We start from the raw sequence: 15,565 nt of genomic DNA on the forward strand, positions 1-15,565 counted from the left end.
GACATTTTGTGTGCGTGTTATACAGATGCAGTGTGTTGGGTACATTATGCTTTTTGAAGCTACTGCTGGATTTTATGTAAAATATATTTTTGCCTCACGCTTTACAAAAACAATTACATTCAAAATATTCATAGGTTGTATAAACAATACAGGTAATGTAAAGGTTTGTGCATATAATGAAGTCTCAGTGGATATTTAAATGTAAGCCCTGTGAAGTGTTGCCTTGGTAGGATCATCCGTTCTAATTATAAAAGATGGAGATTGGATAAAAATGTATTGATTGATAGCTATATTGTAGCCATTGCTAGGTTTGAATAAAATTACAGAACAGTCAGACTGAGTGTGATTTTGAAAAATATGCATGTTAATCAAAGCAGATGAAATGTGCCTTTAATGTTTTTTTCAATGTTTGTTTGTTCTATTAGTGGACCAATTTTTTTCAGTGCCATGTCTGACAGTGGTAGATTCTGAATAAGGAAATCTAAAACTAAAAGCCCTATTTTTAATCTGTTCCCTCATTTTGAATGTCACAAGACATCCGAAATAGCCTAGCAAAGAGGAGGATGAGACTTTGGAATATTTCTATTTATAAGATCCCAGAAGGATTTTTATTCTAAAATAAACAGATAAAATATAAAACATTGAATTTCCGTCAAAAAAAAAAATCGCATCCAAGCTATCTCTTATTTCCTAGTTTAGGTTGGTAACTATAAATGTTTACATAGATGTTTCAACTAGAGGTGATGATAACGAAGGGGATGGCAACAACAAAAAAGATTTCATGAGGAATTGTTATTAAAATTGTTGAGTATGACTTTTTTCCTTAGTGTGTTGCTAAGATATTTAATTTATACATATTTTTGCATTTATTTATGGTATTTGTTAATGATTGTTTTCAGTTTTGTCTTCATTTGTGGAAATTTCAATTTAATTGTGTGTTTAAGTATACTCAGTGCTACTTTATGCTTATTTTTAAACATGTAAGTGTTTTATTTGGAAGCTTGCCTTGTAATCAAAAGTTATTCCGAGAAGGAATAATATTTCAAGTCATTGAAAATTATCAACCCACAACCTTTTTTAATTTCTTTTAATTGGTATGAAAAGAGTAATAGAAATGAGATTTTTCATCAAGTGGTATAAATGTCTTTGAGAAATTAAATTGGTGAAACTTAAAATATCTTACAGGTCTAAGTTGAGTGCTTATTTTTTAACCATTCAAAATAATAGTATTGTCATGTCCACAGAATATGAAGCGGAAAGGAAAGATGGACACATAGATATAGGAAGATGTGGTATGAGTGCCAATGAGACAACTCTCCATCCAAATAACAATTTAAAAAAAGTAAACCATTATAGGTCAAGCCTTCAACATGGAGCCTTGGCTCACATCGAACAAAAAGCTATAAAGGGCCCCAAAATTACTAGTGTAAAACCATTCTAACGTACATATACAATTTTTTTTTTAAATACTTAAAATATGATTTAATATCAATATTTTTAAAGTTTGGTTTGCATGTCTCTATTAAAAATTTTATTTCATCAAGGTCAACAGGAAGTACATTATCATTATCATATTAAGGTGGTACCTAACACCTGAACTAAAATTAATTTGGCTCGTTTAATTTTCTTTAAAATTTTGACAAAAATATATAAAAAAAAAATCAAAAAAATTGAACCAACCATTTAATCAGAAAAATTACACTGGTTATATAGCAGTTTGACAAACACTCATTTTGATCATTGAGAAACTTAATATTCCCTTAAGAACACAATGTCATTAAAACGTTCTGCTGATTTTACAGAATTATCTCCCTGTAGTGTTAGGTACCACCTTAAACTAGGAATTTGTAAATGTTATGCATTATGTAAATGAAATGGTGCATAACTGATTAATTCCTTTTTCTGTTTAGACTTTAAAAACATGTCTTATGTAAGTTCACGTTTATATATGATGAATTCAAGTTGTGGTCATGTTTTTGACAGATTACCTCTTTTTCACAAAAAAATAAAAATTTCAAATCACTTTTGTTAAAACATTAGACAAAGGTATAAATCTTTATTTTAAGATATACTTTATCACAATAAAAATTATTGTCTTATGAAACAAATTTGTATAAAGATAAGTCACTCAGGGTGGTAGATTATTATATTACAACGCTATCATTGTAAATTTTACTATTATTCTATCAATTTGACCTGATTGGGTGTGGCCTAAAGTACTATGCATTTGAGGGTGTTCTACCTAAAGGTCAATACTAATTACTGATCATTTTCAAGATAGGAAATTTTGTATGTTTTGTGTTGTTTTGCTTTCTCATTGACCTTTAATCCAAACCCTTTTTTATTCATAGAGATCATTTCAGAATGATTTTATAATAAAACAAATTATTCACATGAAATGTTGGTGATAATTTTAAATAATAATCAAATTTACCAAATAGTTACCTGGGATTCATAGTTAATGACACAGGGGCGGATCCAGCCATTTTAAAAAGGGGGTCCCATCCCAGAGTAAAAGGGGTTCCAACCCCCCAACCCCCCTTCTGGATCCGCCAATGTCACTCGAACACCAGAAAGAGTGTTTTTGAATTAATTCACCTTGGAACGAACCACACAAATCACTTCTTAATCATAAGCTATCCATGTATTACCTTGTTTTAAACTGAAAACTCCACATTTGCACAGCAATTTAGGCCACACTCAATCATATCTATTATATAAGTAATGTCAGTAATGTATGTGGTATGTGATAGATAATTTAATAATTATAACTAGACAAATTACCTGTATTTATTAATAATAGTTAAATGACTTGTTGAATGGATTGGGTGTAAGTTAAAGGTTGGGGTAAGGTCTTATACTGCCATGTAATATGTACCATTATATAATGCAATTCCACATATAATCATATCATCCCATATTGCAGAAATAAATTGCTAATAAGTTGTTTTATTTTGTTGTTTTTTTATACATTCATAATTAAAAAACAAATACATATAGAAAGCACAGGTTTTCATTGGGCGTAGCTTTCTAAAGGTTCTGGATGGTCTATGATTTTAGAAATCAGTGGATTTGTTAAATGTGTATCAAGTCTATTCAACTTGTTAATGCTGTAATGAGAAAATTAGATACCGCATCTGAATTGTTTAAGCTTTAATTTTCGAGTTTTACCGAAAAGACATATGTTACCCATGTGGTAATCAAATAATCTGTTATACTTTTCTAAGAAATGTTCTTTTGGGGCCTTGTCGGATGAATGGTCTAAGTAGTTCCTCTCCTGTATCATTAGCCGTTAAATATTTAGGTTGTTAGTTTCAATAGGCTATTTGCTAATTCCCGTAATTGACCCTGTACTTAGAGATTCCTTCTTTTAGTTGTCTCCCTTTAATATGAGGGACATACATTTTTATTATACAACTGCAAAAATTGAAAATTTTTTGGTCGTATATTGGTATCACGTTGGTGTCAGCGTTGTCGTTTTCGTCCGAATACTTTTGGTTTTCGCATGAAATTTAAATTCAAGGTTTATGACCACAAAAGAAAGGTTTGGATTGATTTTGGAAGTTTTGGTTCCAACATTTTAGGAATTAGGGGCCAAAAAGGGCCCAAATAAGCAGTTTCTTGGTTTTCGCACTATAACTTGAGTTTAAGTAAATAGAAATCTATGAAATTTTGACACAAGGTTTATGACCACAAAAGGAAGGTTGGGATAGATTTTGGGAGTTTTGGTTCCAACTGTTTAGGAATTAGGGGCCAAAAAAGGGCCCAAATAAGCATTATTCTTGGTTTTCGCACAATAACTTTAGTATAAATAAAAAGAAATCAATGAAATTTAAACACAAGATTTATGAACACAAAAGGAAGGTTGGGATTGATTTTTGGAGTTGACATCCCAACAGTTTAGGAATTAGGGGCAAAAAAGGGGCCCAAATAAGCATTGTTCTTGGTTTTCGCACCATAACTTTAGTATAAGTAAATAGAAATCTTTGAAATTTAAACACAAGGTTTATGACCATAAAAGGAAGGTTGGGATTGATTTTGGGAGTTTTGGTCCTAACAGTTTAGGAATAATGGGCCCAAAATTGAATAATTGGGGTTCTTTGATATGCCGAATCTAACTGTATGTAGATTCTTAAGGTCCCGTTTTCAAATTGGTCTACATTAAGGTCCAAAGGGTCCAAAATTAAACTTAGTTTGATTTTAACAAAAATTGAATCCTTGGGGTTCTTTGATATGCTGAATCTAAAAATGTACTTAGATTTTTGATTATTGGCCCAGTTTTCAAGTTGGTCCAAATCAGGGTCCAAAATTAAACTTTGTTTGATTTCATCAAAAATTGAATAATTGCATGGGGTTCTTTGATATGCCAAATCTAACTGTATATGTAGATTCTTAATTCTTGGTCCCATTTTCAAATTGGTCTACATTAAAGTCCAAAGGGTCCAAAATTAAACTAAGTTTGATTTTAACAAAAATTGAATTCTTGGGCTTCTTTAATATGCTGAATCTAAACATGTACTTAGATTTTTGATTATGGGCCCAGTTTTCAAGTTGGTCCAAATCAGGATCCAAAATTATTATATTAAGTATTGTGAAATAGAAATTTTCAATTGCACAGTATTCAGCAATAGCAAGAAATCTTCAATTGCACAGTATTGTGCAATAGCAAGTATTTTCAATTGCACAGTATTGTGCAATAGCAAGAAATATCTAATTGCACAATATTGTGCAATAGCAAGAAATTTTCAATTGGAGTTATCTTTCTTTGTCCAGAATAGTAGTTGAATCAACTTAAATCATTGTTTTATACAATATACAATGTATATTCACTTTTACTACCAACTGATAAATTAAAACAATCTTTACCATTCAGTGATAACAAGCACTTTTTTTACATTTTAATATTTTATGATGTATTTAAATGAGTAGTTATTGTTGCAAACTCCATTAGTAATTTGAATTGAGATCAGTTTTGGAATAAGGGAAAGGGGGATGTGAAAAAAAATATGTGGGGTTCAATTTTTCTCATTTTAGATTTCATAAATAAAAAGAAAATTTCTTCAAACATTTTTTTGAGAGGATTAATACAGCATAGTGAATTGCTCAAAGGCAAAAAACAAATTTTAAGTTTATTAGACCACATTCATTCTGTGCCAGAAACCTATGCTGTGTCAACTATTTAATCACAATCCAAATTTAGAGCTGAATCCAGCTTGAATGTTGTGTCCATACTTAACCCAACCGTTCAGGGTTCAACCTCTGCGGTCGTATAAAGCTGCGCCCTGCGGAGCATCTGGTTTACAATCGGGAGCTAGCAGAAAGAGCAAATTTACCTTTGCGTAATGTGAGTAAGCGTTAAGGTTTTTATACGACCGCAAAAATTTTAATTTTTTGGTCGTATATTGCTATCACGTTGGCGTCGTCGTCGACGTCCGAATACTTTTAGTTTTCGCACTCTAACTTCAGTAAAAGTGAATAGAAATCAATGAAATTTTAACACAAGGTTTATGACCACAAAAGGAAGGTTGGGATTGATTTTGGGAGTTTTGGTCCCAACATTTTAGGAATTAGGGGCCAAAAAGGGCCCAAATAAGCATTTTCTTGGTTTTCGCACTATAACTTTAGTTTAAGTGAATAGAAATCTATGAAATTTTGACACAAGGTTTATGACCACAAAAGGAAGGTTGGGATTGATTTTGGGAGTTTTGGTTCCAACAGTTTAGGAATTAAGGGCCAAAAAAGGGCCCAAATAAGCATTATTCTTGGTTTTCGCACAATAACTTTAGTATAAGTAAATAGAAATCAATGAAATTTTAACACAAGGTTTATGACCACGAAAGGAAGGTTGGGATTGATTTTTGGAGTTGAGGTCACAACAGTTTATGAATTAGGGGCCAAAAAGGGGCCCAAATAAGCATTATTTTTTGTTTTTGCACCATAACTTTAGTATAAGTATATAGAAATCTATGAAATTTAAACACAAGGTTTATGACCATAAAAGGAAGGTTGGGTTTGATTTTGGGAGTTTTGGTCCTAACAGTTTAGGAATAAGGGGCACAAAGGGTCCAAAATTGAACTTTGTGTGATTTCATCAAAAATTGAATAATTGGGGTTCTTTGATATGCCGAATCTAACTATGTATGTAGATTCTTAATTTTTGGTCCCGTTTTCAAATTGGTCTACATTAAGGTCCAAAGGGTCCAAAATTAAACTTAGTTTGATTTTAACAAAAATGTAGATTCTTAATTTTTGGTCCCGTTTTCAAATTGGTCTACATTAAGGTCCAAAGGGTCCAAAATTAAACTTAGTTTGATTTTAACAAAAATTGAATCCTTGGGGTTCTTTGATATGCTGAATTTAGAAATGTACTTAGATTTTTAATTATTGGCCTAGTTTTCAAGTTGGTCCAAATGGGGGTCCAAAATTAAACTTTGTTTGATTTCATCAAAAATTGAATAAATGGGTTCTTTGATATGCCAAATCTAACTGTGTATGTAGATTCTTAATTTTTGGTCCAGTTTTCAAATTGGTCTACATTAAGGTCCAAAGGGTCCAAAATTAAACTAAGTTTGATTTTAACAAAAATTAAATTCTTGGGCTTATTTGATATGCTTTATCTAAATATGTACTTTGATTTTTATTATGGGCCCAGTTTTCAAGTTGGTCCAAATCAGGATTCCATATCAAGTATTGTGCAATAGCAAGAAATTTTCAATTGCACAGTATTGCACAATAGCAAGAAATATCTAATTGCACAATATTGTGCAATAGCAATTAATTTTCAATTGGAGTTATCTTTTTTTGTATAGAATAGTAGTTGATAATATATGTTGGAAATTTGCCAGACATGATTATGATGTCATTTTCTATTTTTATTTGCCAATAACTTTATGTAAATAACTTCATTGGAAATTTGCCAATATAAAATGTTGCTGATGAAGCTTTTTTTCCTTATCTTATCTAAAATGTTTTTAGATAATGTATGTTGGACATTTGCCAGACATGACTATGATGTCATTTTCTATTTTTATTTGCCAATAACTTTATGTAAATAACTTCATTGGAAATTTGCCAATATAAAATGTTGCTGATGAAGTTTTTTTTATTGTTTTATACAATAAACAATGTATATTCACTTTTACTACCAACCAATCTTTACCATTCAGTGATAACAAGCACTTTATTTTACATTTTAATATTTTATGATGTATTTAAAAGAGTAGTTATTGTTGCAAACTCCATTAGAAATTTGAATTGATATCAGTTTTGGAAAAAGGGAAACGGGGATGTGAAAAAAAAGGGGGGGGGGTTAAATTTTTCTCATTTCAGATTTCATAAATAAAAAGAAAATTTCTTCAAACATTTTTTTGAGAGGATTAATATTCAACAGCATAGTGAATTGCTCAAAGGCAAAAAAAACCTTTTAAGTTCATTAGACCACATTCATTCTGTGTCAGAAACCTATGCTGTGTCAACTATTTAATTTTAGATTTAAAAAGTTTGAAGAAGAAATCTTTAATTGATTTGTAAAATCTTGACATTTGTTTTGTGTAAAAAAAAAACATGTAATGTCAAAAATTTGATCACAATCCAAATTCAGAGCTGTATCAGGCTTGAATGTTTTGTCCATACTTGCCCCAACTGTTCAGGGTTCGACCTCTGCGGTCGTATAAAGCTGCGCCCTGCGGAGCACCTGGTTAAATCTGTTAATAACATTTAAAATTTGTTGTTCAGCTAAATACTTTTGACATCAGAAATTATTTTTAATGAAAAATTAGTTAAACCGCCGATACATTACTTTCAATTCATCATGTTTTGCATTGGCAAAAGCCATTTTTGTCCGGTATGGAACCAGTCTACGATTGACAGAGGGAAATAATTTGTTTAAAAAGTGTGTAATAACAGAAACAAATCGGTAATTGGCAAATGGACTATCCCCATGTGGCAGATTCATTTGACTCTTAATTGACTAGGATTTTCCTGTGGAAGGTTTACAAGTTGTTTTCGGCTTGCAATTTGGCTTCCTCCAGCAATAAATATCTGACTGCCTCAAAATAGCCAATAAAGGTAAAAGTGCATTCAATGAAATAATAAATGGTTTTGGTGGTCACAGTTATTTTCATCCGAGACTACTATAACACATGTCATGTGTTATAGTAGTCTCAGTTTTCATGTTATGAATGTGGGTTGAATTTTACAACACATTTTCTATATAAATGTTTTGGGGGAAATAGTTTTAGGGTGGTAACTTGAAATTTCCCTTGCTTAATTAAAATGAAAATAGGAGATATTATAGGCCGGGAAAAGCGTTTTGATATTGGGGTCAATTGGTCAAATTAAGGTCATAGCTACTAGATACTTCAACTTTCTGGGAAATGGTTTCTAGTTTTTGTCCTTATATGCGTTTTATATTTTCAACTGTACATAAAGTTCAATTCATAATCAATACAGAAGTTAAGAAGACATTAAGTTGAAGACGTTGTCGGAAACGATGTATTGTCATAGATGAACAGTTCTATCTATCTTCCATTATTTTGATGCCGAAAGTGTCTTGCAGTATATTCATTCAGGAATTTGTAAAGTTGGTACTCAGAATCACACTTTCCAAACTTTCCTATCTGGAACTTGCAATCGGTTTTTACCAAGAGAACCATTAAAAAGACAAAGGTAACATTGCTCATTGGAACAGAAGACAAACAAGAAAGAAAGGTAAATTGACTAATAGGAAACAATGTGATTGACAAACCTGTTTGGTACATGTAGCTTTGAACCAGTAAGTAATAGCGACACAATTGTTTTTCTTAAAGAAAGTAGACATTTTGATTATAGTCTCTTTTGAAGTAAATAAAAAGTTTAGTTTTGATTGTTTCATTGTATTTTACTGTTTTTTTGTTATTCCTGCTACATCACATCATAAACTAATACGATATATGCATGGGTCTGGACTTTGTTTGGAAGCCGTATATGGTGACCTATAGTAACTGACACTCACGTTATTTGGATAGTTGTCACAATGTTAAAAACATATCACACCTCTTTATTTTGACAGTATTAACATAACGTCTCATTTTCTTGCTGCATGAATTATTTTACACTTCTTAATCCCATTTCACACTACTACTGGCAACATTTTGTTTAGTGTATAACAACAACAAAATGTTCATTATATCAACATCCTAGTATGACATTTAGTTTTAAAAAAAACATTGAAATATTTATGAACAATACAATACTCTATTGTCCCCTCATTCTCAAAATAAATAAACGAGTACATTGTGTTGTTATTTGTTGTGTGGAGACTATAATGATTTTCTTAACCGTTGATAAGATACAAAGAGGACTCTAAAAGCAGATGGGTGAATTCAGGTACTTCGGAAAGGTCAGTCGTTCTTGCTCCCCTAATGATAGTATACCGTCGTGTTATTCGTGGTAAATAAAAACCCAATGAGTTACTTTATTTTGTAAAAATGTATACAAACGTGCTTACTTTACGTCCAGTGGTTAATATTTCATACAAATTCAGAACAATTGTTCGATGTATTTTGAATTTTAAAAAAATGGCACCTTAATGCTTCATATACCGATCCCAGCTTTGTATTATTTTTATATGTGATATAAATACCAAAAGTTATTCAATTTGTTTGGACAAAGACGAAATATTTGGATAACTTGGATTAAAAAGTGAATGACTGTTTTTGTTTTGTAATTTATTTTGATTGTTTATAATTTCACAGAATTCCATGAACCCTGTGAGAATATACAGATACCACTTCCTGATGATAAGCCCAATCTTCCGGAACCGAAAGTCCGTTATCATAGCGGAAGCGAGACAGTAGAAATAGAATGTTCTGAAGGCAAAGGCAATGTCCGCACACCCTGGGATGACAACCAATTAAAAGAGACATGTGAAGATTGTGAAATCAAACAGTCTTATGAGGGTAGACTACGGAGCAACGAAGACGAAATGAGTAATTCACAACTTGGAATATACGATGATGACGATGTTAGAGTAGACGATAAAGACGAAAAAGACAACGAAACTTATTTAGAGCAAGTAGTTAATACCGTTCTTGAAAATGAAGTTGATCCCACTCTTGACGATGTTAAACTTAAAGACACTAAGGACGAAGCCCATTTAAATACAGACCCTTCAAGAAGAGAACAATCTGAGAGCAAAGACAATGAAATTGACACGGGACAAGAATCTGACGTCGAAAACAATAAAACTATGGAGGAATTTATTAACAAAAAAGACGAGAGGACTGAAGATGTCGATGATGTACAAGAGCAACAAAGAGCCGACGAAAATGACACAGATACAGAGGAAAATGACATAACAACCGAGGATAAAGTTGTAAAGCGCACCAGTGTGGATGAAAGCGAAGAAAAGACCGACAAAGATAAATTTAATAAAGAAAAAGACGAAGATATCGATGAATTTCTTGATACTGAATGTGGTGATGGAGAGGATAATGATTTTCCTATTAATGATAATGACATTGGTCAAGTCAGCGAACACCACGAACAAAAACGGAGATTGGAGACGGGCTATAATCGAGATTCTGTACCGATTGACGATAGTGACAGTAGTCAAGCCATCGAAGATCATGAAGAAGAACAAACGTCAATAACTGATCAGAATCGAGATGCATTGCCTACTGACGATAACAACAGTGGCCAAGTCAGCGGACGTCACGAGGAAGAACGAATGTTTAAGACTGACGATAATCGGGATTCTTGTAAAATAAGTTAAGAATACGCACATGATGGACCTGGTGAAAAGCTTATTTTTAACGCATAATTAATGTGTTCAGCGTATTTGGTCTTTTGCAACGTATATATACCATTATGGTTTGTTTTGCTTGTTTTCATCAACCGCTTTGCGGGTAAATTAAATTATTTACAGATTAACTCGTAGATACATGTACAAAATGTAATCGGCTTTTTCTTATTGTGCAAATTAAACGTTTTCAGTTGTCTAGAATGGAATGGAATGGAATAGAGTGAAACGTATTATGATGCATACAGGCTATGTTTTTCTTTTAATACGCCCCATTCTACTACGTGTTGTTCTGGTACACCATTCCTTGTGGCTAATCTTTCATTTGAACTCCTCTTATACGAAGGTGGGAAAGGGTTATTTTCGTGCAACGTTTTATAGCCTTTTATTCCACGTCTTTTCGTGTTTTACCGTTTCATTTCACGTTTTCACGTTCGGTGTGCGTCCCCTTTTTCCACCCTCCTGTACCTGTGTACATTGCTTATTTCATCAATCAAAGGATTCGAATCGACGTATTGTTTTAAATGAACTATTTAGTCACTCAGCTCTCTCAATCGTGGTCTTACGTGACGGTCAAGAAGACCATGGCCTCCTACGTGATAATGGAACAACTAATTCAGAAACATTTTTTTTTCCATTCACGAACGCTATCCTACCTGCGTTTCTGTTATGTTATAGGTAATCGGTGACCTATTTTGATTCATCAAACGCTCTACAGCGTATTGTTCAGATACATCAATCTCTTCAACGTGCTGTACCAGGCTGGCTCTCCAATGTAATGTGCAGACCTGATAAAAACACGCTCTCAAACGGGATATACGATTTTGCCACGCAATACCACCGTCGCGATGCAACTTGTGTTAAAAGGTAAATTTAGACCTCGGTTTCTCACGCTAGAGAGCGTAGCATCTAATGCTTTGATTTATCCGATTGTGATTGGTACATATATGTAACAACATAAAATTGGCTGATCATATGTCAACAGTTTGGTAGTTGGTAATTGTTTGTTTCCCTCAAATTGTTGCTGTATCGTTGTTTTCATGTTTGCTGTTTTAAATTATATTTGAACATTTAATACGCGTAAAATGCAGTTATTGTTCTTGATGTTAATGAATAAAAAAAGGATTTGTGTTCTGAAAAAGAGTTAGTTATTTGCAGTCAAAAAGAGACATAAAGGTCAGAGAGATATCGTTTAAAAAGCAAAAAACGAAAAACAAAAACATCAACAAAACACTGCATAAAATTTTTAAAAAATGAACAAATGTCGGTATTATCCTGTGGGCTCTCGGAAGGTAAGCAAATTCTCATGTGGCACCCGACGTGTTACTCATGGTTAGTACACAACATTCGGGAATAAGTCTCATTAAAGGACAAGGTGTCACACTCTAAGAACAAAGACAGGATTTTGGTTACGACAGCATATCCGTGGTGGTCTGTGACATAATTTTTGAATATACTCGAAACGGGCAAGTGGTTTAAGTAAAAATTGTAATATGCAACTTTCAACTTTACCGCAAGTATAACCCTATTAAATTATACCAAAAACAATAATAAAACTTTACCACTAGACACCATGCATGAAGCCTAGTTTAATAACTTCTAGATGTTAAGGGACAATCTGACATAAAGGAAATCGTGGTAGGGAAATCAAGCTCTGAAATGTCGTATTAACTTTGATATATATTACTCCAATTTAAAGAGCTACTCGATTGTTGCTACACAGAAATAGATTTATCCAAAAGAATTCGCCAGTTTTTAAAACAAGTAGGACAGCACTGTTAGTTGAAACATAATATATTGACCAAAATGACAAATGACCAGATACAAGTTTTACAACTTATAAAGATCTTCTCCAAACGATACTGTCCTCATAATGCTTGATAAAAGGGATGTTGGATATATCTTATATACTCCACAGTCTGGTAAAATACGGCCAGATTAATTTAAACATAATTGTTTATACCTGCAGTTAATAGACTTATCATACATTGATATATACGTGCCGAATCCAAGAAAAAATAACTATTATCAGATAAATATGACAACATGGTGACCACAGAGTATTATACAGAAAAAATGGGTAATCCATATATTATGAAATGATTTGATTGTATATATATAAATCAATCCTAGTATACTGAAAACTAGTCGCATCAGGGAAGGTAACAAATACCTTAATTCTACCAGAAGTTGTCAATGGTTCTTTTTGGTAGCCATCGCATATATTCTTATTTCTTTTCCAAACTTTATATTTTTGGGATACGATTGCTTTCAAGCAATCTGTAGACTTTTACCGCTGACTCAGGGCTGCATTCCCTCACGTCAACCGTTTTATTCTAAACATTCAGCAACATCTCAAATTTTTATGATTGTATTGCTTTAAAAGGTAAAAACAGGCAAAAGGATTGAACATAAACAACTTTCCTGTAATGTTCTTCTCATAATCTTCATGTTTGATATTTCCCTTGACCTATATGCGTGTTTTTAACAACACGGAAAATCAGAATTAAGCAGTATTTATATTTAGTGTTTTTATAAATTTAGAAACACGTCAGAGGGAATTCCCCAGTTTTGATAAATGCGAGAGTTCTTTGAATTCCGATAATTCTATTTCTGTCATATAAGAACTGAAGTGGAGTTTTTCCAGATTTTACCGTTATGAAACTGATATTTGATACTGTACTCTCCGATAAAGAAATGGAGAACCATTCATCATATCATTTAATAAACGTTCTTGTTCCAAATCGCAAGTTTCGGGTTTGTTTATATATTAATGCGCATGCGTATAGTTTTCTTGATTTGAAGGGGTATCAGATTGAGTGGTTGCTCTGGATTCCACGCTTCATTGATTAATTTGAAACTCATGGAATTCTTCCTATGTCTGTCTGCTATTGAGGGTTATTGTTGCATAATTTTAAATCATATGCATCATTTAAATTAAAATTAATGTAGTCCATAGTTTACCTAACACCCCTTCAGTCGAAATGGAGTCTTCCATATTATCGTTTCGAGTTGTCTCCCTTCCGGAAGTATTTTCCGTCAATCGAAATACAATAGTCAATACGACTCGTCAAGAAAAATTAACTCGTTAGATGTCGATAAACTTCGTGTTATATTCAGAACGATCTCAATTTAAACAGAGGAGTGTGTACGGAAAGGAGTCATGCCCACTGACCCAAAGGAAATTAATATTTAAAGAGTTAGAAATGGGGTTCCTCCTAGAATTAACGGTGATAAGATACGAAGTGAAATACCTTCTCCCACTCTCAGTGACTGCTATGGAAAGTAAACTTGGAATTGATAGTACAAAAATAACACAATAAGTACATTGCTCATACACTTGTATCCGGGATTGGCTATTTTTAAAGTTGAGTGACTATTCAGATTATTACATTTTGCATGTGCAGTTGAATTAGTTTTGAAAATAATACTATCCAGCTGTACCAGGGCTGTTCATGCTTTTTTGCGGCAGTATCCTTTGATCTTTTCAATTTTGCCCAAATCTCACGCATTTGCTTAATGAAAAGTTGGCAGAACTGCTATACATGTGTCAATGAAAACTATGGCAATCGTATCCCTCAGAGCATTCTGCTCTTTGAATATTACACAGTGGCGGATCCAGAAATTTTCATAAGTGGGGGCCCACTGACTGACCTAAGAGGGGGCCCGCTCCAGTCACGCTTCAGTGATTCCCTATATAAGCAACCAAATTTTTTCCCAAAAAGGGGGGGGGGGGGGGCCGGGCCCCCTGCCCCCCCCCCCCCCCCCCCTTAAATCCGCCTCTGCAGTACAGTTATTCATTGATATCCTATCTTTTTACGAAAACAGGGTGGTACAATGTACTCTTTTGAGATGTGGCAAATAAGGGGTGAAATAAGTGACGCTGTTGGAGAATGGGTTCAAACGTTGTATCTGGGAACTTGGTAAAAAAGTTGGAAATGCGACAAAAAGTTATAAAAAATGAGGGATTTGCCTCTGACATTATGAAGGAGATGTGGGGTATCTTGTCCAGGTTCGTTTACTGACAAATTTTATAATATTAATCAATTTAAGCAACCGAGCTCCTATGATTATATATATATACTCCTAATCATGTTGCTGAACGAATTTGTACATCTGAGGTGTAAACAATTTACATCACAGTCAACTCACAAAACTGCTGGTCAAAACAGCATCTTACTAGTTTGATAATACCCATTGTCAACATATATGTTATTCACTTCATCAATGATCATTGAAAAATAAAACGGGTTAAAGATAAATCGTTTCTCCAGTTGTTATCATATCGGTCAATAAATAATTGTGCATGTATGTTTATCCTATCAATGACATTGTTTTCTTAATCTTCAGGCTATTACATGTTAAAATTGACTCGAGTTCAAAATATTGTGATCATTTAAATACACTTATTAGAAAAGTTCCTAGTATGACTTTTTATGATTTTCGTTATAATCGCTTAATAATTCTCTCACGAAATTTGCAAACAAATATCTATTTGTTGTAATGGTGGGCATACCATTTCAAGTCCCATAACGTGCAGTGGCCGATCCAGAAATTTTCATAAGTAGGGGCCCGTTGACTGCCTAAGAGGGGGCCCGCTCCGGTCATGCTTCAGTGATTCCCTATATAAGTAACCAGATTTTTTCCAGAAAAGGGGGGCCCGGCCCCCCTGCCCCCCCCCCCCCCCCCAAAGCCGCCTCTGACGTGTGCTGCATGGGCCCTCTTGTGTTTATTTTTTCTTCTAAATATCGGTCTACATTTGTGTTTTCATTCATGTTGCTCTTC

At 33.3% G+C, this 15,565-nt stretch overlaps 1 protein-coding gene across 11 annotated transcripts in view; it reads left to right on the forward strand.

The window, feature by feature from the left end:
• Positions 1-11,921, forward strand: part of LOC143076624 (uncharacterized) — an 89,735-nt gene extending 77,814 nt beyond the window's left edge. For all 11 annotated transcript variants that reach the window (XM_076252446.1, XM_076252447.1, XM_076252452.1 and 8 more), the window contains one exon: positions 9,735-11,921. In XM_076252446.1, coding sequence (XP_076108561.1) covers positions 9,735-10,753 — 1,019 coding nt within the window. In that variant the 3' untranslated portion in view covers positions 10,754-11,921. The remainder of the gene's footprint in view (positions 1-9,734) is intronic.
• Positions 11,922-15,565: the final 3,644 nt, after the last annotated feature.

This window comes from Mytilus galloprovincialis, chromosome 5 (assembly GCF_965363235.1).
Source record: "Mytilus galloprovincialis chromosome 5, xbMytGall1.hap1.1, whole genome shotgun sequence".
NCBI classification, from domain to species: domain Eukaryota; kingdom Metazoa; phylum Mollusca; class Bivalvia; order Mytilida; family Mytilidae; genus Mytilus; species Mytilus galloprovincialis.